Source organism: Mixophyes fleayi, chromosome 1, assembly GCF_038048845.1.
Source record: "Mixophyes fleayi isolate aMixFle1 chromosome 1, aMixFle1.hap1, whole genome shotgun sequence".
Classification (NCBI taxonomy): domain Eukaryota; kingdom Metazoa; phylum Chordata; class Amphibia; order Anura; family Limnodynastidae; genus Mixophyes; species Mixophyes fleayi.
This window is the reverse complement of record NC_134402.1, coordinates 355,859,112-355,883,711: the sequence shown is the minus strand read 5'-3', so window position 1 is coordinate 355,883,711 and position 24,600 is coordinate 355,859,112. Positions and strand designations below refer to the sequence as shown.

General features: G+C 39.1%; 1 protein-coding gene across 2 annotated transcripts in view; it reads left to right on the top strand.

The window, feature by feature from the left end:
- Positions 1–21,674, top strand: part of KNTC1 (kinetochore associated 1) — a 197,179-nt gene extending 175,505 nt beyond the window's left edge. For both annotated transcript variants that reach the window (XM_075177790.1, XM_075177780.1), the window contains exons 56-64: positions 10,012–10,107; positions 10,909–10,965; positions 11,083–11,137; positions 11,224–11,287; positions 11,780–11,909; positions 13,348–13,437; positions 14,674–14,819; positions 20,572–20,662; positions 21,403–21,674. In XM_075177790.1, coding sequence (XP_075033891.1) covers positions 10,012–10,107; positions 10,909–10,965; positions 11,083–11,137; positions 11,224–11,287; positions 11,780–11,909; positions 13,348–13,437; positions 14,674–14,819; positions 20,572–20,662; positions 21,403–21,426 — 753 coding nt within the window. In that variant the 3' untranslated portion in view covers positions 21,427–21,674. The remainder of the gene's footprint in view (positions 1–10,011; positions 10,108–10,908; positions 10,966–11,082; positions 11,138–11,223; positions 11,288–11,779; positions 11,910–13,347; positions 13,438–14,673; positions 14,820–20,571; positions 20,663–21,402) is intronic.
- The last annotated feature ends 2,926 nt before the right edge of the window (positions 21,675–24,600 follow it).

The window sequence follows — 24,600 nt, the reverse complement described above, 5'->3', positions numbered from 1 at the left end:
AACAGTCCATCGCTAGATGGATTACGGCAACGATTAGACATGCTTACATAAAGGCTAACCGTCCTGTGCCAGAGAGACTTACGGCCCATTCCATCAGATCGGTAGGGGCGTCGTGGGCAGCGAGAAATGGGGCTTCTGCGGACCAGCTTTGCAGAGCAGCCACCTGGTCCTCTGTCCACACGTTTACAAAATTTTACCAATTTAATATATTTGCATCTACGGATGCAGATTTCGCTCGTAATGCTTTGCGAGCAGGATTTTCAGAGTAGTCCCATCCTTAAGGGGCTGCTTTAGAACGTCCCCATGGTAAGCAGTGTCCTCCAGACTGGATGAAAGAGAAAAGAGGATTTATGTACTTACGTTAAATCCGTTTCTCTGATTCCGTCTGGGGGACACTGCGATCCCTCCCTTCTTCTGTTCTTCTGTGTGCTCTTGTTTGACTGGCCTTACTCCTAGGGCTTTTTAATAAACTGAAGAGTCCAGGGGGATTGTAGAGGGGAGGGGTCTGTCGGCAGTACTAAAACTAAACTAGTTAGGTGCCAACTCCCCCAAGCTCCCTCCACAACCCATGGTAAGCAGTGTCCCCCAGACAGAATCAGAGAAACGGATTTAACGTAAGTACATAAATCCTCTTTTCTTGCTTGATGTGGTCAGATCGCTATGGATTTACTTGGACAGGACTTTGAATTTATGGAAGACAGATTCTCTTCTAGTCCTTTACAACGTGCTGAATAGTGGTTGACCAGTGACTAAGCAAACTATTGCCAGATAATTGAAAGCTGTTATTTATCAGGCTTACATCAGGTTCCGGTAAACAGTCACCTGAAAATATCTCTGCTTATGTACCAGATCAGTGAGTGCTTCTTGGGTGGTTCAGCATGGAACCTCAGACCAAAAGCTATGTCAAGCAACTGTCCGATCCTCCATCTGTACCCTTCCAAAATTCTACCAGTTTAAGATTCTATATCAAAGGATGCTAGCTTTGGATGAAAGGTTTTGCATACAGCTGTGTCTGATCTCTCTCCTACCTTTGGAGTGTCCCCATGGTTGCAGTGTCTTTCAGATTGGATGAAAAAGAAAAGAGAAATTCTCTATCATACCACTGGGGGACACTGCGTTACATTGGGGTATAGTAGGTGGGACTGGAGTTAGGCACTTATAAACTTGTTTGTTTCCCTGACTCCTCCCCCACTATGCCACTCCTCTGTAGCTGACTTCAGTTGTTGTAAGTGCCTTCTGGAGAAAGGTCACTTCTGTATAGGCTCCTGCCTATACTTAGTTTAGTATTAGGTTTTCCTGTTTTTATTTTTCTTCCTTTTGAGGTGCAGCGCTGGACTCCATGCCAAGACCCAGAGGAGTGAATAGTCCCGGGGATTACTTCACTCTGAGTTCCAGCGCAGGTAAGCAGCTCTTCAGCACGCTTCCCTCGCACCTCTGCCGGCAGTCATCCCTTAGAAAGAACGAGCAAAGGGGCCATGTTTAATTTGCTTTAATTATGCCTTTAAAGGCAAACTTTTCGTTTGGAGCATAAATCTTTATATTTTGGGCCATATAGAACGGCCGCGGCCACAATCAGATATGCAGGCGGGAGTGAAGGGGTGTCTCCTCTCCGCCCGCAGACTTGCCGGCAGCCTTCCCCCCCCTCCTCCGCCCCTAGACAACGAGCAGCGGGAGAGAAGGACAGGTATCGCGCTCTGTGGAGGCGATGAAGCAGTCAGTGAGACCGCACGCACCCTGGGCATGGCAGCGTGGCAGTTCTCACTTTCCCCCGGCTGCAGCCATATTAAAGGATATGGGCTGAGCGGCGGTGATCAGAGGCGGACATTATGGGAGGGGAGTACACCTCCCCCTCTCTCTCTCTCCCTAATGGCGCGAATGGCGGCCATCTTGGATCCGGAGCAGACACATCAGTGCATGCTGTTCCCGACTCGGCCTCTCTTCACCTGGTAATGTTGGATCGTTTTTAATTATATTTGTAAACGATTGTCGGCCTGCTTGCCACACAGTCAGGACTTTTATTTCAGGATCCTGTGACTGCTGTATATATCATAGGATTACCTATTTGACAATGTTGGTAGTTTCCTATCCTCCTGTGACATATTTTGCATTTAAGGCAGATATTCATTGATATGGGAATACATATCTGTATGATATTCCATATGGTGACTGTGGATGGACTTTTTCCATAAGTCTGGTAAAGGGAGTTCCGTATATATACAATCCCTTTTGTTATGTATAGCCTGAGTTCCCAAGTATTGTGGCTGGGTAACTTTTATACAGTTTTCCAGATATGCGGTATGTCTCAGGAATTACCTAGGGGGTAATAAACACGCTGTTTTATATGCTCTACATTATTTATGTGGCACAAAATTAATATACAGTGTTATCCTGTGGTAGGCTGGTTGGTCTGTATTGCAATATGTGTGCGTCAATGTATATATGTATGTGTACATCAGGAGCTGTGGATCATCTGATATATACACTGTTTTGATTACATGGTGTTGTGGGTTCAATTTCCATAATAGCACATATATATATTACCTGTTTAAAAGATAGAACAGATTTATTCTGTGTTTTTTTTTTTTCTTGCTATTATATCAGCCTACAATAGGTGACTCTTCCAGGAGTAGATTACTCGCTGGTTGGCACAGTCTGAAATTTATATATATATGTTTATGTGTATATATGTCTTCCAAATATATTGTTAGACAATATTATTTCCTGTTACTTTGCCTACCATTTCCTTATGTTTTCTGACGGATCAACTGGGAAATAGGAGTGACATTATATATGTGCGAAATGTAATTTTTGAATTATCTTTTGCACAGCTTAGCCCGAATGCCTCGGCACAGACTGCAGGGCTAGGGTCTACACACAGGGTGCTCCCGTTTCGGTGTCAGCTGTTTTGCAGAAACAGGTCTGGTCTAAATCACTGTCGCTCAGGTGGATGAACACATTAAGGTGATTTTTAAGTTCGAAATGGTACGTGAGTATACACTTTTTCATGCTTCTACACATGTTTACACTGTGCTGGTTAAGCACCCACACAGCTTATATCTGTCCGCTACCACAGAAGCGGCATTACGCTGTTCAGGTATAAAACCATCCGGAAAAAAATGCTGCTGTTCACCATCTTTCACAGATGGAGAGGATTTTATCTTTGACTGTTGCCACAGCCAGAATAAGGATGTAGTTCATTCCTCACCAGAAGGATGTCTATCTCCATCTTGTTTTACTATCAAGAGGAATATTCTTGCTTATTACACTCACGAGGTGGATAATCTCAGCTTAAACTGTACACAGTTTTCGCATTTGCAAGACAACAGTCTATACTTGGTTTTCAATTTTCAACCTAGGCCTTAGTGACACCCTAGTTGGGAAAATGTTTTTCCTCATATCTTAGACTCGGTGTCTGTCTTTTGTCAAAGACCAGGTAAACAGTAATAGACTGGCTATATTTTCACCTCCCCTAATTCTCCAGAGTCAATACAAGGGAGGTAGTCCCTGTTGGTGACAATTCTGTGGCTCTTCAGTTCTGCTGTCCCCGGCGGGAGCAGACAAAGAAATCCTCCTACACAGAGCAGTGGCTGGTATAGGGGTTTATCTAGTGGCTTTCGGACAGAATAAATGCTCTAGCATTTATTCACATTAAGGGTTAATGGGGTGGTTTGTATTCACCTAGCAGCATCATAGCTGGTAGGCATACAGCTATTCGGCTATGATACCTATAGTTAGCCACATGCTTACAGCACTTCGTTCCTATACCGGAACTCTCAATTTGTACTATTACAAATGAGCATCCAAAGGCTTCTGGCGGTAGGTGTGCTTTCTTTGTTTTATGTCACCGACACCAGGCCATGATGTTTACGTGTTCAATCAGTTGATCCTCTCTGTTGATCTGAGGTCAGGGTGTCACACTCCGAGTCAGGCTTAGCCTTACAGGGGTGGTTATAGTTTATGTACTGTGGCAATCAGGTAAACATCCATAGGTTTGGGGACATTCCCCGGAGGTGGAAGTTATTTATTACACCCAACGCTTAGCTTACAGCTAGACGTTTTCAGCCAGAATATTGTACTTGCAGCCTTTCAGCAAGCAGCAGGGCTGTATTATTGGGTTCACAGGTGGTCACTTTGAGCCTACCCAGCTCTTCACTTATTCTACCACACTAGAAGCGTTGGCTTATGCCTTATATTCTAGTTTGGGGTTTTCAGTAGCTTCCTACCGAAGAACGCGCTCATCTCTCCTACTCAGTTCCAAAATGCTCCTGCCAGAATTTCCTTTCAGTAACAGTAGTTTCTATTTTGCAAAATAGGATACCAAGTTTCTACTTGTATCTTTGGCTCTCCTTATTCGTAACATCTCCCATGTCTCAACAGGGAGATTCTCATCAAGGAAGGCTGCTTTCATGGCTTTGGACGTGCATAGCACCCCTTTGCTCTGATTCACTAATTTACCTTTCGGGTGGTGCTTAGTCACATTGTGGGTCAGTTGCTCTTCTTGTACAGAAGGTCAGAAAACCTGTAGAGATTCGGTCTCAAAATGCAGTGCTGTTGCATATTTGTAGCGCTTATGCAATTCCCGTATCTTAATGCAGGATAGGGGTCGACCTGTGTATGGTCGGAGGGGTGTTCCTTGTGCCATACTATGGGCCAAGCTAGACCAACTTATTATTATTGAGGGCTGAATGCCTTCGCAATCAATCCTTTAACAGGTAGAGTGGGTCACCTCAGGGTAATACCTTTGTGCTCTCCTGGTTGGGTCATAGGGCTCTCTTAGAGGGAGCCCAGGTTCTTTTCACATGTTAACCTGTTTTCTCTATCGACTCTCAATCTAATGACCCTCAGGTGGATTTGTCCATAGCCAAGTCAGGTCTCCCTAGAACTTAGGGGGTTTACAGGTGATTCACAGGTCCAATTTCCTCGTGGGGGTTCAAGAGTTTCTAAGAGGGGGCGCATCCCAGCTAGTCTGGTGGTCCACCGTATGTCTCTGAAAGCAGTGTTCTACTGATTTAGGGGACTTGTGTTGTCGTCCCTCTTTTTCCGGTTCCAGAGCGGCCTCATCTCGTAGTTCGGCTCTTTTTGTATTCATCATCTGGTTTGACGCTGTGGCGTCGGATGGCTAACCTTTTCGGCTAGAGAATCCCTGCAGGGAGATGGTTGCTACCTTCAATTCAGTCGTTGAGCTTCTTCCTCAGCTGTTTTCTGTGGGCTAGAAACTAGATTCGATTGATGTAAATTCCTAGAATTTCACACGTCCCACTCAGGAATCTTTAAAAGGTTTTCTTTACCAGCTGGCTTCAATTGTGTCTCCGCCATACTTCTTTCAGCGTGCAGCTTCCGTGGATCTCTGTCTAGCTCAGCGGAAGGTTGTTTTGCTTAAGCGGTTTCTTTATGCTCAGCCACCTTTTGGTTGGTTGTAAATTTCCAGGGAGTCTAGTTCTCGTCATCAGGGGGCTTGCTTTGGCCTCCGGTGACTCTCTGAATTAGTTAAGCTTTTAGCTCATGGTATGAGTGCTTCCTGGTATATGTCGGGCTTATGTTGTTAACTCTCTATATGAGTGCTCCCTCAGTTATCGCTGAGTTAGTTAAGCCGTTTAGCTCATGAAATGAGTGCTCCCTTGTTTATCTCTGAATGGTTTCAGCACTGTATCAGTGCTCCCTTAGATATCACTGAGTGGCTTAAGCTGTTGCATCAGTGTATATGGTGATCCTTTGGATATCATTGAGTGGATTGAGTTGTTAGCTCAATGCAGGCTGTTCTCTTGGATGTCACATCTCGTAGGGGATCTGGGGCGAGAGTGTGTATGGCTCTTCCTCATTTTCTTTACCAGAAACTTAGTGGCGCGTTGTACGAGACATTATTGGTTATGACAATTAGTGCCTGCATTCCACTGACACAGAGATTGCAGTTTATCATTCTTGTGCCTCTTCTTTTTGTGTAACGTTTCTCTGACAAGAGATAGTTTGTGCTCTTGTTCGCACAGTTCCTGTTTAGGAATTTAATGCCCCTTTAGCCTCTCTAACGCTAAAGAGCGTAGGGGGGACAGGTTCTAGGTGGTCTCTTGCCACTACATCACGACCAACATTCTGTCTGTACCCCTCTGCAGGTTCCAGTGACTTTTACAGTGCACTTTCCAGGAGGGTTGCAGCTTTTTGTACGCCACAAAAGCGTCATTCAATGGCGCTGTTGTACAGAGTGGCAGTGTCTGTTTCTGCTGCATATTGTTTCTTTGTTGCATGCCTTTGCATTCACAAATGCAGGGTTTTGGACACAAAACATTGCGCACAGCCGTTCCAGAGCATTCCCGCCCTTGGACACAGCTTTGGTAACTCCCCAATGTAATGCAGTGTCCCCCAGTGGTAGGATAGAGGAAAGAGGATTTTTACTCACCGTAAAATCTATTTTTCTTACTACACTGGGGGACACTGCGCGCCCTCCCTTGCTCTGAAAGAGTAGTGCTGTCTTTGGTGTTGCTTTCTGAATTGCTTTTTCTTTCTTCCTGACTTGGTTATACAAAACTGAAGTCAGCTACAGAGGAGGGACATAGTGGGGGAGGAGTCAGGGAAACAAACAAGTTTATAAGTGCCTAACTCCAGTCCCACCTACTATACCCCAATGTAACACAGTGTCCCCCAGTGTAGTAAGAGAAATTGATTTTACGGTGAGTAAAAATCCTCTTTTTTGTACTTGCCTTAAATCCATTTCTCTGATTCAATCTGGGGGACACTGCACTCCCTCCCTTTACGCTCATTGGTTTGTTTATATGGTTTCTAACGTTATGTTTGTGTAAAGCGTGTTTTGTTTTTTTTCTTGTTCTTTCTTTGCCCTATTATTTGGGCTTTGTTAATTAATAACTGAAGTAGCATAAGTACATAGTAGCATCTAGCATTAAGTATAGCACCAATAGTTAAATCTCTGCAACTGAACCGCATTAATTTATATAAATATATCCAACTCTTTTATGCATGAACTTTCATCTTGCCATAGCAAACTCAATCATTCTTCGTTTTCTAAACTATAAAAACATTGTTTTGCCAGCACCTTCATTGGAAAAGTCTGAGAAATCTTTAGTAAAGCATCCATCAATAAAGTCCAAAGGACTCAAAGTGAAATGCTACTTTAAATATGAAGAGGTTGTTGGGACTGCACAAAAAGCATTTATGTAAGTTGTTTGTTGAAGCGGCTGAGAAAACATATTCTCATTAGAGGAAAGCGACTGTGCAAAGTATAAATATAGTTCTAACAATTGTGACCAACGCCTGGGATTATCTTCTCTATTCTTTAGTGAATACATGGAATGTGAAAATTTCCGCAAAACACTGGGGAGCTATTTTAAAGTAAGAGAAAATGCAGATACTACATTGAAACAATTTATTTACACTGCAAGTTTCATAAATAAGAGTTATTTTGTTTACTTACGTGTAAACAGAGGATCAGGTGGCTCCCTGCATAGCTTCTCAGTTGAAGCCCCGTGATGCATCGCCCAAGAAGTACTCACTGATCTTAGTGGAGTGAGCCAAAGTGCTCTACAAAATTTGCAGACCAGAAATGGAGCCTGCTGAATAGTGGACCTGATCCATCTGGCTATGGTTTTTAAATGTCGGTCAAACGTGCTTTTGCACATCATAGAGAACCAGCAGGGTGTCAGACTGTTGAACACCCGAGGTCCTATCCAAGTAAATCTGACCACATCCAGGCGGACCAGAAGAACCAGACCCCCTAAATGAGGGAATGACTATCTTCTGATTAAGGTGGAAACGTGACACCACCTGGAAGGACATAGAAGTAGACAAGACTGCCTTATAATAAAACACCAAGAAGGGGGACCTGCTAGACTTGGCATCCAATTCGGAAACCGAACTAGCTGAAGAAATGGCTAAAAGGAAAGTCACCTTCCAAGTCAAGTGTTTCAAGTTAATAGTCTCCAAAAGTTTAAACGGAGAAAGCTGAAGAGCTGATAGACCAAATTAAGATCCCATGGCATCATAGGAGGGACATACCGGAGGCAGGGAAAAACAGATATTTTTTTTTAAAGGGGGGTTTCCTTGCCACACCACCATAAGAAAGGGGCAAGACTATCAATTTAGACAGCGTTAGGCCACTTTCCAACCCCATCCCATCCTATATGCTGGATTATTTGACTTATTGAGGAAGCTGTGTATTTTATGACAAGTAGTGGAGTATTACACATGTAGATGTGGCCCTACCAGTTGTGAATTTTGACATTGGCATAGAAAAACTATCTAGCTTGTATATGGGCATACTTTTCTTCCTGTGTGTGTGTGTGTGTGTGTGTGTGTAAATATATATATATGTGTGTATATATATATATATATATATATATGTGTGTGTATATATATATATATATATATATATATATATATATATATATATATATATATATATATATATATATGTGTGTGTATGTGTATGTGTGTGTATATGTATGTGTATATATATATATATATATATATATATATATTATGTGTGTGTGTGTGTGTGTGTGTGTGTGTGTGTGTGTATATAAAATTTGGTGAGACATTATTTAAATCTTTAAGACAGAACCGTAGTACTGGTCAGAGACAAACCCTCACTGGAGTGATGCCTGCGGGGTTGTAGCCTCTGCTCCAGTTAACAAGATGATCTCAACATGTTCTGTTTGTTAGTAACATTGTCATTAATGTCACTATCTGCAAAAGAAAACTCTTGAATAAATAATGTTCTAATGAAATTCTGCATCTGTTTGATATGTCATGACTGCGTTCCCATTTACAAGATTAGAGTTGGATCCAAGATGACAGCCATACTGGCCAAATATCCTAAAACTTATCCACCACACCCAGTTCATATGTGTAGACACTAGATTAATATTTCCTTACACTAAAGGTGATTTTAGTCTCAAGATTGTGAGCCCACATTTACAACACTTTCTCAGGAATCACAGTTGCAAAAGTGGTTCAAATTTCGCATTGGCTTATTTTCGCATTCCATCATCTAAAGCAGTGTTTCTCAAACCCAGTCCTCTGGACTCCTAACAGTGCATGTTGTCCAGGTGACAAGGGAAATTATTATACCAGCTGTGGATTTGTTACAATGTCTCAGTCAGTATTGAATACACCTGTGCTAAAAACAAGGAAATAAGGAAAATATGCACTGCTGGGGTCCTTTTTAAGAAACACTGATCTAAACCATGTTACTTTTCTAGGATGGTAGTTTCATGTAGGCATATTTCAGAGGGGTAGTTCTCCCTTATGGTTGATTGAAAATATACCTTTCTAGTTGTACTTTTTTTTTTGAGCTACTACCTCAGCCCAGTATAAATGTACTTTAGTAGAATATGAAATAAATCTTAAAATATATTGGCTTTAACCAATTCACAGGTTATTATATTTTTTTTATTGCATTTTGCAATGTTAAAATGGAATTTTGTGGCAGCAATAAATCTCCAATTAAATTAGAAATTGTTTGATGGGGTTGTTGACATCTATGCTCATATTATTTCTGTTAACGCTTGTGGAAGCAAGTGGTTCTCCTAATGTGGAATCAAAAAAAATTAATTAAAAAATAAAATGTGTCTTATGTATTTACGGTATATCTTTTCACTTCATTTCAATGGTACTGTATTATAGGGAAAGGGGAAAGGCAGCGTGTGTCCCACAAGAAAGGTAGACAGTAGACTTCTAAGTACATACTAGAAAGAAGTATGTTGTACAATTGTTTGTGTTCAGTATTCCCCTTCACTTTTTCACTCCTCAGTGGCTCCTCTATAATCTCTGTATTTTTATGTATCTGTATATTCTTAACTCTAATTTTTTAATGGCAGTAGAAGACTACATATTTGTTGTGATCTTGAACAGGAAAGTTTTAATCTGAATTTTTTTGATGTAAAGCAAATCATTTGTTTTCATTTATGAGGTACCTTGGAATTTTCTGCTGGCCACATAAGCATTTTACTTAGAAGAAAAAGTATTTTGGTTTTTTTTAATTTATGGTTTTCTAATGTATTTCAGGCAGTGAGATTAGTAACGGAGCTAAGTTTAGAATACCGAGTTTATGATCTTCATCTCTGGAGTGGATTACTGCAAAAGTTGCTTGGATTTAATATGGTAAGTGGTATGTAGGAATATGTTAGTGTTATGGTTGATAGATATGCTATAACTTATAATAAGTGTTACTTCATTTTCTACAATCTAAAGGCTCTGGTTTAAAAACAGAATTACTGAATACCTCCAAAGAGTAATCCTTTGCATTATACATAAAATCTAGCCCATTTTGTGCCAGAAAAGTACACATCTATCAAATTTAAGGAATGTTTTAATAAAGTTTCTGTTGAATCATACAAATGTAAAATACAGAATACTTTGTAACAAGTAGCTATGTTTGAAGGACAATGCTTCTCCAATGTATAGCATGCTGAGCCAGCATAGTGATCGAATTGCAGTCTTGCTCTGCACTGTGGTGTTTGGTGGATTCATACAGAAAATCAGGACCAATGATATCACAACATTTTAACTGACTGAAATCCTTTTATTTTTTTACATGTATTAGACCCAAATAGGTCACTGTGCTAAAGAACTATTGTACATCTTAAGCTGTGCAAGATGAGTTATGATATATAAATGTTCTTTAATAGCTAATAAGAAGTATGCTGTCTCTTTATGTGTACAGATTATATAAGCTTAATTGTTGATTCTGTGAGAAATAAAACTTTACTGGGCCACAATAATGTTACAAATAATACTTCTGGTAATTGAAAGCATTTGCAAATGGATTGCAGTTAATAGAAATGCTGGGAATGGCTCATTCCTTACTGGAACGTGCAGCAATTCAACACCTGCATAGCTTAGTACATTTTTCACTCTTTACTTTAACAAATTTGTTAATACTTACAATATTTTTTCCCACAGATGACTTACCTCAGAAAAGTGTTAATAGCTCTTACTGGCATTCATTGCCTCTGGGAGGTATGTTTATCATTAACAATAGACAAAAACTAACCTATGCTGCTGCTCTCTTGCTAATATATGGGTGCAATGGTCTCAACTTTCAACTGCAATCTGAATAACTGGTTTTCTTTACAGGTACCAAACTTTACCAGAGCATGGCGCAGTGTTATTCTGGCACCATTTGTTTGTGGTATGTTTCTTTCGTAACATATTTTAAAAATGGTATGTGTTTTATACGTCACATTATTGCAGTTTAAGAGATTATTTCTTTTGTAGCATCCTGCCCCCCAAGTCCCTCACAGCTTGAAGAATGCTATCAGTCTTTTCTGGTGCTCATAAAGTGAGTAGGAAATATAGTATGTTGCATGTACACTTATACATTAAAAGCTATCATTTCTATTGTGTGTGTGTGTGTGTGTGTGTATTAATCCATATCGCCTTTGAAATATCATCTGCATCTCTTAATAATGTGCAAATCTGCCCATCAATGGTATGGATTCAAAAGCTGATTTACCTCTAGTGCAGGTGTGCATTCAAGTAAAACTGTTACATGGTTTTTATTAATTTCACAGTAATGTCATTTAATAGTTTTCCATTGGCATTCATTTTATTACATGGTCAGTGTATCTCAAGATTCTTACAGGGGAAAAAATGTATTCCTGTTTTTAAAGTATGCTAGTATTTTAGGGCTACATAACTATGTGTTGGTTTTATACTATATGCAATCTTTATTTAAATTTTAATAAAACCTTAAAATGTATCTAACCATACAGTAGGCAGTAGTAGAACATGTGTATACCGTATGTTTTAGTTTGTTTTCTTGTTTATAAAGGTGTCCTGTCCTAGCTGATCTGGATCTTGTAGGAATTGCTAAACAATATGCACAAATTGATCTGCCGGCATTTACTTTGGGGTGTCTGCTCTTGATTCCTCGTGTGGATAAAAGGGAGCAACAAATTCAGGTAATCCATTAAACCATGCGTGATGTCAGTGACACAAACTGAGACCACAGTGTTTAGTAGTTGACTTTATTCTGCCTTCTAGAGCACTCTCCAAAATGTCTTTCAGTATTTAGTGTTCCGGTTATGCTGTCGCCCTTAGCAGTGTTCCGGTTATGCTGTCGCCCTTAGCAGTGTTCCGGTTATGCTGTCGCCCTTAGCAGTGTTCCGGTTATGCTGTCGCCTTTAGCAGTGTTCCGGTTATGCTGTCGCCCTTACAGTTGCATATGGTAGCAGTGTTATGTTGCCATGGATATCAAGTCTAGGAGCCGAGTATCAGCATGAGTTTTGAAGTGGATTGTGGCCCAGAAAATTAGGAAGCACATATAGCCTCCTTACTAGTTTTTGTTAACTAATCTAGTTTCAAAAGGAAACAGATTGTTTTATGTGGTTAATATTTGCACCGTCGTCCCTTAAGTACACTCATGCCTCTGGTCTGAAGGCCTATGTTAATAAACATTTATAAAATGTATTTTTAATAATGCAATACTAAGGCTACCTCCATGTTAAATTACAATTTTATTAGTAAATATTTTTGAATATAATAAACATCCTACTCTAAGAATTGCTCCTCTTCTAATATTACTGGCTGCCAGTAACAACTATCTGCAGTTTGATTTAGTGTAGATGCTCCAGCCCCATGCTGCTTCATAGCACTGATTGACAGCTCCAGCATTATTGCTGTAAATCAACTGGAGTTTCAAATTAGCAATATGAAACTTACATCTGTTACTGACAACTTAGATAGTTACAACTAAGCAAGTAATTCTTTAGTGTTAAGTGTTGGAAGGTGAGTGGGAGTTTTCATTTGGGTGCAGGGGCAGCACCTGAACGCCAGCTTAAGTAAGGTTCAATCATGACACGCCCTGGCTGTACAGGAGCCTAAATTAAATTTTAGTGTATTGGGGTTACTGTTTTGTATTAAAGTATACATCAGTCTCCTTTGATCTGTCCTTACATAAACACATGCAAACAAATTTCTAAATTGGCCCCTAGAAATCTTATGTGCTATAGCAATTGTTCAATAATATATTATGATCAATTCAACTGATTATAATGTACTATTTTAAAGCTTGGTGTTGCATTGTATTGAACATCTACAAACTAGGAGGGAGAAAGTGTCTAGTCCCATAAAACAACAGTTTATGATAGATTCCCCAATAAATAGTTTTAAATCATTTTTCGCTGAAACTAATAATGTAATCATGTGTTTGCAAAATATACTTCTGTTTTCTCTGTCAGCAGTAGGGGGACACAGGAGTGACACACAACCACCTTCTAGAAGGAAGAGCACTTGAATAAAGATCAGAATCTTCCTCTTTTCTATAACCCCCTGTTTCCCTGCTGCTCCACATTATGTTTACTTATGCATACATTTATTATATATTTATTTTTTTGCCAGGGTTTTCTAAGTACTTGCAATTCAGAGACTGTATTATTACAAGTAGTGGACTGTATGAACACTGGAGAAGTGGCAGGTGTTGCATCACAGGTGGGTAACTGACAGTAGCCCATTATAAGTAATATTCAACACACTGTTAAAGAGGAAATTTCTCTTATTTAGCACTGGATGACAAAAAAAAAAGTTGGATGAATTGTACCCACGGCTGTGTCATCCAATCTGCTACAAGAGAAAATAGTTTTATGTTAACTCTACTTTTATTAATATAATTACACTAAGTTTGTATGTTGTATACTTGTGCTATTTGTTAATATAAATGTATTTATCCTATGTCCTATGGGAACATTCCGTTGCTTGCTAAATAGTTTTCGGTTATAATGCTTAGTTTTACAGAAGTAGTTTAGATAGGATCCAGTTTTAAATAGCAGACATAAGGACTGACTACTAATTGTTGTAAAGGTGTCTTTTGAATAAATACACGATAGAGTAGTTCTATGTTTTGTTTTATTTTTGTTTCTAACCTTCAGGCATGACCTGATTTTCCTATAGCTTATACCTGGAAGGACTTAAAACCAGTTTACTGCAGTAAGAAAATAAGTGGGAGTAGAACATTTTATACTAGGTAAAACTTAGAGCTATGTTTTAATAAAAGTGGAGCTAGATGGATGTTTTTGGGCCATATTTTAAAACTTGACGTTTTACTGCTCCTACTTTCAATAATAGTGAATGGAGTTTCAGAACTAATATTTGTATAGTGTATGAGCAGTTCTAAAACGCACTCTATACTATGTGCCAATTAAGGGATATATGGACACATTGAAGAGTATTTTCGATTTTATTTTGTATGGAATACATGCCTCTACATATGGAGCAATGTTTATCCATCTGGGCCAATTATTTGGCATCCCTATTCTAATAAAGTAAATTTTCTGTGTGTGTTAGACTTTTTTTTTTTCTTCTTGTACAGTATCCTCATCTATTTATATAGCGCCACTAATTTCGCAGCATTTTACAGAGAACTCACTCGCATCAGTTCCTGCCCCATTGGAGTGTACAGTCTAAATTCACATACATACATACATACATACATACACATACATTTAATAGCAGCCAACTAACCTACTAGTAGGTTTTGGAGTGTGGGAGGAAATCGGAGCACCCGGAGGACACCCACGCAAACACCGGGAGTACATACAAACTCCTCACAGATAAGGCCATGGTTTGAACAGAAAACTAAAGATAGATAGAGGTAGATATACATATACATATACATATATATATATATAATTATAATCTCACCATTATAACATCTTTGCTGTGTTGCAGATAAAAGATTTCATTTTGAACAATATGATTGAGAAGGAACAGTTTGAAAAGTTTGTGAAAACAAGTTGCTATAATGTGTTGAAAATGCAAGTAATTAATTCTAATCGAGTGAAAGAACTGGCAAATTACTTGGTAAACAGGAATTGGTAAGTTGCTGAAAATAATGTAATCTGATAATGTGGTTGTGACAGCAACATAACTCTAATGAACAAAAACATGAAGGCCATGTGAAGTACTTTGTCTGCTTATATAGATTTTAAGAATAGACCTCATCTAGCAGAATGGGGAGAAAAAGGTGAATTTCAAATAAATATAACACAATTCCCAATATGTCATTTTTATTAATATATTTACTCTGTTAGATGTCTGTTTAGTTCGCCTCCACCATTTTAGATAGATATTATCGTTCAAGTCAGTTTTCTATAATGAAGAGTGTACAAGGAGAATGTTGACCTATATTGAAAGTGTTATATTGTGAGTTATATACACACAAATGGATGTTTGTTTGATTAATTAAAATGACTATACTGTGCTAACAAGTTACTCATGCTTTTTTTTTTCTTACTTTTTTAATTGTCTTTTTGTTGTCTTTTACACCTAACACCAGCATGCTTTATAAATAGTATGGTCCTTGTTTATGCATATGTCTTTTTTTTTTTTTTTTCCCTCAGTCATCCTGATAGTGGACACTGGAACTCAGTATAGTGTGTGGAAGCTGATGCATTGGGCACATTCAAATTTACCACTAACTTTCATCTCCTCCCTATCTATACCCTATTGGCTGCCTTTCAAACCTTAGTCTTTTCATGTGCCTACAGGCGTTTGGCTAATTTTCATGCCAGCCTCTTAACTTAGTTTGTTTTTACTGATATTTCCTTTATTTCAGTAGTTTCTCTGCAGCCTCTTTTTCTGTGGAGGGTATCCCTCAGCCACGGCTGGGGAAGCCTGGAGAGGGCTGCTTAAGGGTAGTAAGTGACTCCTCTGTCTGCCAACACCCTGTGTCCAGTGAGGGTAACCCCCCCCACTACCACAGTAGGTAGTTTTTGGGATCCATGTGCCTCCAGTGTCATCACCTGGGGTTGGCAACAAACCATAAAAAGCACAGAAAAAAAGGTAAGTGGATCAAGTTAATAGTCGCAGTGCAGCCCCCTGACACTGGGAGCCAGGTGGTGTTGGGGTGCCTACTTAGATAGTGTAATGGTGTTCAGGGGTTTCAGGTTTGACGGGACTACTTTTACTAGCAGTCCCTCACTAGGCACTAACTGGCTAAGTCCCACCTTTGGTGCTGGGCCCTGTAGGGATGTGAGATCCCTTCAGCACCTCCTCCCTGGTGGGGCTTCCTAGCTAGGCAAGCCCACCAGAAGAGACAGCAGCCATTTTTGAAGTAGCCTGGTGCAGCTGTCATTTTTCTCCTTCTACCCTTTTAGCCTCAGGGATTTATAGGTAAGGCATTGATGTACCGGTTGTCTGTTGGCTTTTCTCTGCATTTTGCTTGTGTCTGTACAGTTACACATCCTCCTGAATTGTGTAACTGTTTTCTCTCATCTTCCCTTATTTTCTGTTTCTGGGAAAGCGCGTTCATCCAGGGCTAAGCCTAGAGGCGGGACAAGGGCAAGTTCCTCACCTGAGCCAACCCCCGGGAACCTTCGGGTTCCACTTTTTCTCCACGTGACCAGCCGATCTGAACTCAGGAACTGGCTAGTTGAGTACAGGGTTTAGTTCACGTGTTCTCCTCCTCGGAGAAGATTCTGACGTCTGACACCACATCTAGTTCTATGAACCACCCGCATCCCCAATATTCCATTGTCCTCCATTAGAGTGACTGAGAAAATGTGATTTTTGTACTTCTGTTTAATCTTTTTCTCTGAATCCAGTGGGGATGCTGGAAGTTCTCCCTATGCTCTTTTGTTTTTCACTGTTATCCTTTCTGTAGTTTTCTTCTTCCTCTTGTTCTGCTTTCCTGCCCTGTCTTTTGGGGCTTTGTTAGAAAAGTACTGAGGTTGGAAAGGCAGTCAATGGGTTATAGAGGAGGAGGAGCTGAAATTTAGCAGGAAACTTTGGTGTGTTTTTTTTTTTTGTTGTAAAATAACTTTTTATTGAGGGCCACTCATGTAACATACAAATTGACATCATAACAGTAAATGGAAAGCATTGAAAAAGAAATCACATTCAGTGGGAAGTACTGCATACTAACCAGGCAATATCATTTAAATGTTACTTTGAAGTTCGGAATGATTTACTCACCTTTGCTCTACCAGGTTATGAGGTTTTGCTACCAAACACAGTGAACTTCAGGTAATAAAAGTAACTCAAGGTCCGTTACACCCAAATATCCACTATCTATCATGAGAGTTAAGAGCAAATTGGCGCACACAAGTATGGGTAAGATCTATGGAAGTGGGAGGAAAGGATGAGTTTTTGATAGGGATAGCTCCGGATCCAAGGCCACAACAGCCTAATCTCTTGGGGTCCTACATAGTCAAACTATATACATGTATTAATCAAACAGGTTAAGATGAAGAGTTGTGGCGTTAATTGACATGATTTTAAGTTTAGTGGTCATGGTGAAACTAATAAGCAAGGGCTGACTCAGGGAAAAAAAGCAAACCACTAATTGACTGGGATGGAACCTGGATCTAAAGCTAAAAGGAAAGGGGAGGAAGAGGGTAGCTGAACGAGGAGGGGGGGACAACAGCACAACAAATTAAAGAGTGTTTTCAAAATGGCATCCAAAAGACTGGGAAGAAATGTATCAAACCCAACCTCAGGAGAACAAAAACGGTAAGGAAGGGTCAGTGGGGATTAGTGACAATGACAACTTATGGAGAAAATACAAACCTTTATTCATATGAGAACCACAGTATGAGTAGGAACAAAAGATTGTAATGAATAATGTAACAGTAATAAAGCATGGAGACTTGGAGAATAAACATATGAACCAGATATGTTCTCTAATGGAAAACCCCATCAATTACCTGGGGAGCTGGCTATGGAGAGTGTTTGTATGCTAAAGAGACCCAAATGAACAAAACAAACTTTACATAGTGCATCTAAGTACTAAAACATCTAGGATTATCAGGATAATAATTGAAAGTAACATTTTGCAAGAAGTGGCATAACCAACTATCCTAGCATTTGTCTCTACATGACTGTAAACCGCATTGTTGGAAATATTGAACCCGTCTCCATAGACCTAAAAAAATAAGAAATGGGAAAGGTAGGAGAGAGGGACGAAAAACTTGTAAAGAAACGTGCTCAGGAGTAGAAAAATGGTTATGAAACGGTGTTCTTTATTTCCTGGAGAGCTTTGTCGACTCTTCGTTGATTTTTTGGAAGATCTAGCAGACCACCAAGCTCCACCATCATGAGATGCATGGACCAGGGGTATTCCTTCCATTCTAGAAGGTTGACCTTCAAGATGGTCAGTAGTGGAGCAAAAGCAATCTAAGTCTGAAGTCAGATTCAACATATGAAGCGTCCCGTTATGTGTGACCTGAAGGTTGAACGGGAATCCCTATCTATGTTTAATGTTGCTTTTGCAAAGAATTTTCATTAGGGGTCTAAGTATCCTACACTGTTGCAGGGCGTGCCGCAAAAGATCTTGGTATGTTTGAATTCTATGGCTGTCAAAATCGATATTGTCCAGACGTCTCAATTTTTTAACGATGTCCTCTTTCTGTGTATAATTTTGTAAATGACTGATGACATCTCTAGGTCTGTTGGTTGGGATATGAGTTTGTTAGGATCTTGCTCTAGGATCTTGTTTAAAATTTTGGTGAGAAAATCAATGAGACTCTGGGTAGGTATTTCCTCTGGAATGCTTCTTATGCGTAAGTAATTTCTGCAACCCCTGTTATCCAAGTCATCAACAATAGACGGTAGCAACTGAAGTTACTTTGTGTGTTGCGACAGAGAGGATTGCATATGAATGAGACATTCTTCTCCTGGTGTTGTTCCAAGATAGTCAGCCTGGATGCAAGTTTAGCAAAATCTGCTTTTAGGTATGCCACTTTTTTGCATACAGTTTCCTGCAATTCTAACATTTCAAAGTCTTGCTTGGTCGGCAACTCTTGTTTGGTAGGAAGAGACTTAAGGAGCTACAATGAATATGTGACCACAAACCAGCTGTGAACCATGAATAATTTTACATTCTTTATTAACACATAAAACCAATACAATTACCGAATATGTATAAAATGAAATACTGCAATAAACCAAATGTGGAGTATTTAATACTGCATATGAATGCTGTAACATGTAAAACCGGCCAAAAATGGATTTGGGTTGTGTCCATAGCCACATTAGGCGCCAAAAGGAATTTTTTTTCTTTTTTAAGGAGCTACAAAATTGCACCAAAGTCTTATTTTTCGGACTTAATGAGATTAGACGGTTGAGAAGTAGCCAGCGGGGAAGAGCTTGAGGAAGACATATAGGAAGGTGAGGAGGTTGGAGTGTCGTCTTTTGTAGAAGATGTCGTCGAGATGTTAAGGAATTGGCGCAGATCCGATCGCTGAAGGGCCTCCCCAGCGCCCCATCATCTCCCCCCAAGTCTTTCTTTGAAGAGTTCTTCTGATCCTTACCCATTATAGAACACTTAGAAAAGTAGAGCCAAAGAAATAGAAATCTGTCTCCAAGTTACATGAGTTTGGATTCAAAGGCGTATGTTGTCATTGGTTACATTATGATTGAAGGTGTACAGTGGATATTGAATCTCAGAAACAGGTTAGTAAAGCCAAGGCCGAAATTACAGCTTCTTTCACTAGATGGCAGTAGAGCATCACACAGTCACACCGCAATTGAATGTTGAAGATCAAGTGGAGGCAAACATAGTAACTTACATATGGGGTGAGCATCAGGTTAATAAGATTTAAGACCTGAATACAGTCTGTCACTAGATGGCAGTAAAACAACAAATTCTCCTACACAGCCACATAATGTATTATGGCTCCATATAACAAAATTAATGGCTTAATAGATTGTGCAGCTCCAGGGGTGGGAAGTTAGATGATAAAGTCTCAAATGCGTGTAGTGTTGAGGAACACGGCTATATCTAAAATGCCAATGAGAGCAGCGTAGTCTCAGGCAATGAGAGTGGTGACCCACAATAGGTAAATGATTGATCTCATTCATGTTCCTGGTAGAGGCAGTCTTAGATATGTCCTTATTAAGATGGTTGAGCCCACAAATATAGAATGGGATAAGGTTCTCACCCTGAATGTCCTGTGAATATCCAAGGGACAGATTCTTGAAGTAGCTGTAAGCTTCTGGCACTGGAACCGCAAGGTCACAGACTAGAGCAGCACATAGACACTGCGGCTGCTGCCCCTGCTGGATATTGCAGGATTTAATGTGACCAGCAGAACTGTCTCTCTCCCTCCGATCACATGGCCCCCTCCCAGGTATGCAGAGACTGTTGCCTCAGGCTGATGTCAGAGTCCGGGAAGGTAGGAGATGGAGATGTCTCCTCTCCAGCAAACTCACTCTGCAGTCAGTCTCAAACGGTCAGCGATATAAGAGTACGCAGGGCCAGCCAGAGAAGGTGGGGCTCCGACGAGTGGCACCGTGAAGATGACATCCAGGGGGCTCATCCACAGCCTGCTGGCCCCTCCAGTGGATGATCCTCAGTGACTTGAGGTGAGCACTCAATTTTGGTGTAAATGCAAGTGCTGTTATTCTCTGCAGCCACAATTGAAAGGTCATGCCTGACAGAGCTAGGGAAAAGTGCGTGTGGCCATCTTGGCTACCAAGCCATGCCCAGCAGTAAATTTTAATGCACCCAGGGTTCCAGCTTACACACTCCTACAACCAGTGTTCAATACAAAAATTCCTCTTTTTTTTTTCTTAACCTGTTCTCAAGAGGACATTCCTTCTATAATAAAATGTTATTGTATTTTGTAGTTTGGATGATGCTGCTGAACTTGTAACTGACTATCTGAAACATCGTGGAAAGCCTTTCCCAAGAAACATAACACCTCTGGATATTGTGAAGGTCAGTATAGATGCCACAGTATGTGTTTATGCACTTACCATTAAACTTATGTTTATCATCCATAGCTATGGTATTCAGTTCATTCTTTAAAAGGGACTGAATAAATGAAGATTGAGAAATTCTTTTTGTTCTTGCCATTTTTTTTCCTATACTATGAATGCAATGTATGGGAGTTTATAAAGTATGAAGTATGTTCCCAATACTACATATCACAGTATATTAACTGGATAATCCAATTCCGTGAATGGCAAGTGGACAAAGTTCATGTCAGAGCAGCTCCTAAGTTTCAAGTCTGGTGCCTGTATAATTAACAAGTATAGAAGTTATACAAAAAAAAACTATTCTTTTTGTAGAAGAGAGTGATAGCACAATGTGATTTACATTAAATGCCAATTGTATGTAAATGTTCTTTTGATCCTATTAATCCAAATAAGGAGGTAGATGTATATAGGGAGAGAGATGTATATAGATATATAGTGAGAGATAGCTAGCGATAGATATAGCTTGATCATTAAATAAAACCAATATATATGGTACGCCGCTAGACTTTGACTCTGGCATCCTTTGAAGTGTGTGTGTGTTGCTATTATCCAGACCTGGGAGTGTTCTGATTTTAAAAAAAAAATGACCTGAAGGGGGATGTCATAAAATCAATATATATTACAGTAAAACCAAGCCCTGCATGTACTGTTTTTATTAGAACAACATAAACATATTTTGTTTTTATTTTTGTCTTTTAGGGCTTTCTAAGTGAACAAACTTAATGACCAAACATAAAATAACACATGTTGGTAGGGATTGTATCTTTATTAAAGAACCGCCAAGGAATCACTGACTATGGAATTAACCTGTAATATTTTGTTTTCCTGGGGACTGTTTCCATCTGTTGACTAATACGTCTAATATAGTTATGTTGGGGTTGGAGTGCTGCTGCAATAAATACAGTAAATAGCGCTTAAAATGAAGCTGTAATTCTGTTCTCTAAACTGTGGATAATATGTATAAAGAAGTCCTTCTGTGTTTGATGTCTGCAAACCAAGTCAACAAAATAGACTTTAAAACCTGCATTTTGCACAGGCAATATGGTCTGTATATACCCTTTTTTAACAAATGTTTGTGTCAAATAATTTGCCCAATTTTTTCATTGTATTTACTAAATGCATGGCAATTAAGATAGTATCCTGTATTATTCCATTGTATAAAATAAATTATATTTAAATGTATTTGCTGTATGTGTTTATGTTTTTAGCCCATCCAGGAGTGCAACTTAAGAAATGACACCTTTTCACCACAGATTTATAGACATGTGTATAAATAATTTAAATCAATGACATTGAAGTGAATTACAAAATAACATAACAATGACAAATTCCATGCAATTGCCTACAGCAAACCCATGTTCCAGAACTCTTGTTTGTACACATGATTTTGAACTTCTCAAAATCTGCATATACATTGAACACAAGTGTCCACTAACAATCTGCAATACATTTACAAAATAGAAATACTTACATCATCTACAGTAGTTTTTAAAATGTTTCTTTGGCATATTTCAGTAGGTAAAGGGTGCTACAAATACCCAGTGGAAGAAAAATACATATTACTTTAAATTTTATTTACCTTTATCATACATCTCATTAGAGGAAATTTGGAACATCCTGTTTTAGAGCTGACAACTAATTTGAGTCAACACCATAGTGTTTTATCAGTTGCAGAATTGTAGTAAACCTAAGTGTATTGGTGACTGACTGCTGTTTTGTTTTTGTTTTGGGTTGTTTTTTTGGGGGGGGGGGGGTGTTTCTGCAAAAAAAAATATAATAAATTAGAACCTAAGTAAACAGTCCTAAATGTGTTGGATGACTTGTTGCTGGAACTACAGCAATTAGTTTAAAATGGTTTACACCTTGTGATCTTAAAGAAAGATCATACGTATTCATCTAGTAGAGGAAACAATTCACTGCACAGATCTTACATAGAACAGAATGGTATACCAGTACGTGCATGCAGGTACGTGTGTACTGACTTATATACAGCTTATAGGCATTACCTTACATGTGATAGGCTGCAAACATTTTAGTGATGAAAATGGGAATTAAACTTGTCTCAGGTGAGCTTAAAAATTAAACCTTAAATATGAATCTGTGCACATATCATGTTCATAAAGCAAATGAATACTATATTATAAATTATATTACCTTTAAAGCTGCACAACCAACTTGGAAGAAAATATTTGATTAGGCTGCAGTGCAACAAAAAAAATACTTTATAAAGAGGACTATCTCCTCCGATATATATATTTATTTTCTTCTTATTTATACACTTTCTGCTCAAGCACAATTTCATTTAGGTGATAGTTTGGTAAATTGCTGCATACTTGTCTTTTTTTTTTTTTTTTTTTTTGTGCCTTGTTCTTTGGTAAATTTGCATGTTCCATTTAGTACTTCGAAAAACAACAGTACTTCAAATATAAATGGGGTAAGAACACTTAAAATTAGTGAGTGTCAGAAGTGCTGCAAACACTAGACTTAATCATAACTCACACATAGTTAAGTGTTTGGAGATGGCAACTATTACGGTAGGCATACTACTGGTATGGAAACAGCAGATGCAACAAATGTTATGTATATAATAGCTTGCATTTTTGAGTTGTCTTACAGCTTTTTATGACACTTTCATGCCAATTCAAGTTAAAGCTCTCACAAAGAGTTTTGTTGTCTATCTCTCCTGCTATTAAGTGTGATGTTTATAAAACACAGTCTGTGATGTCATAATTCCCCATAGTGAGTAATGATCCTGTGATGAAGGTGGATAATCATGAAATATCTAATTACCACCAGTGAAAACACTTCCTCTTCTATTCAAAAAGAGCATACATCCTGCTGAGTATGTGACTAAATCTTCACTTTTTACCATGCACAAAGTATTCTGCTTGGGATTCATTGAAGGGATACAAGGTGCTGGTGTTCCAAGACGGAATGCAGATATACAGATACCAATCAATCCAAGATAAAACTATGCCCAGTACTGGTGACTGCTTAGAAGCAAAATGCTGATGTGTTCAAATTCACTAATAGAGATAAATACATTTTCTATTTAAACTGTTTCATTTGAAATGTGATTTTAAGTTAAAATGCACTCGCAGTGCTGTACCACATACACGGCAACTGGGCTTTCCACAGTTGATCACGTTTTATCCCTTGGCTGAATTGTAAAAAAAAAATTCATACAGAAGAGCCTTAAAATAGATAGATATAGATATCTGTAGAATATTTACATACTTTTATTAATTCTTTCACATTCTTACTGTTTCTGATTATTTCTATTGTAAGGATTTTTCTGTTATGTATATTAACACAAATTATGTTGGGGAGTACAACTCTGGGTTTATCCCTGTAGAGTTAGGTTATGTGTGTTTATATAAACACAACTATATATATATAAATTAAAAATAAATTTACATGTAGTGTAACTGCGACTATTGATATAGAGTTGCACGTTACCTATTTCTGTTGCATAATAAATATTGTGAAACATGTCTGACAAAGGTAAAACAGACAAGGTGGAATATTTTACCTCTGCAAAATGTAAAACCAAAGTACCCAGTGAACAGTAGGTTCCTGGGTCAATTTATGTGGACTGTGATGCAGATGGCTAGGACGGGTGCACACGAAGGCATCTCTCAGATGGGGGATCCAGCATAGGCGACTGCATTGGGACAGTAGGTGGCAGCGCTATTTCAGTTGCTCGCCCATCTGCAGAGATACCCGCAGTGGATGCGATTATCACTCTGGTTCAAAATGTATCAGTGCAGCCTTCTAAGACTGTTGCCCTTACGACATCTTTAAAGGTTGCAGGGTAAGGTTCCTTTGTCCTATTAACTCCTCTTGATTCCCAGGGTCAAATCCAGGCGATAATTTCTTGGTCTTTTTCATTGGTAC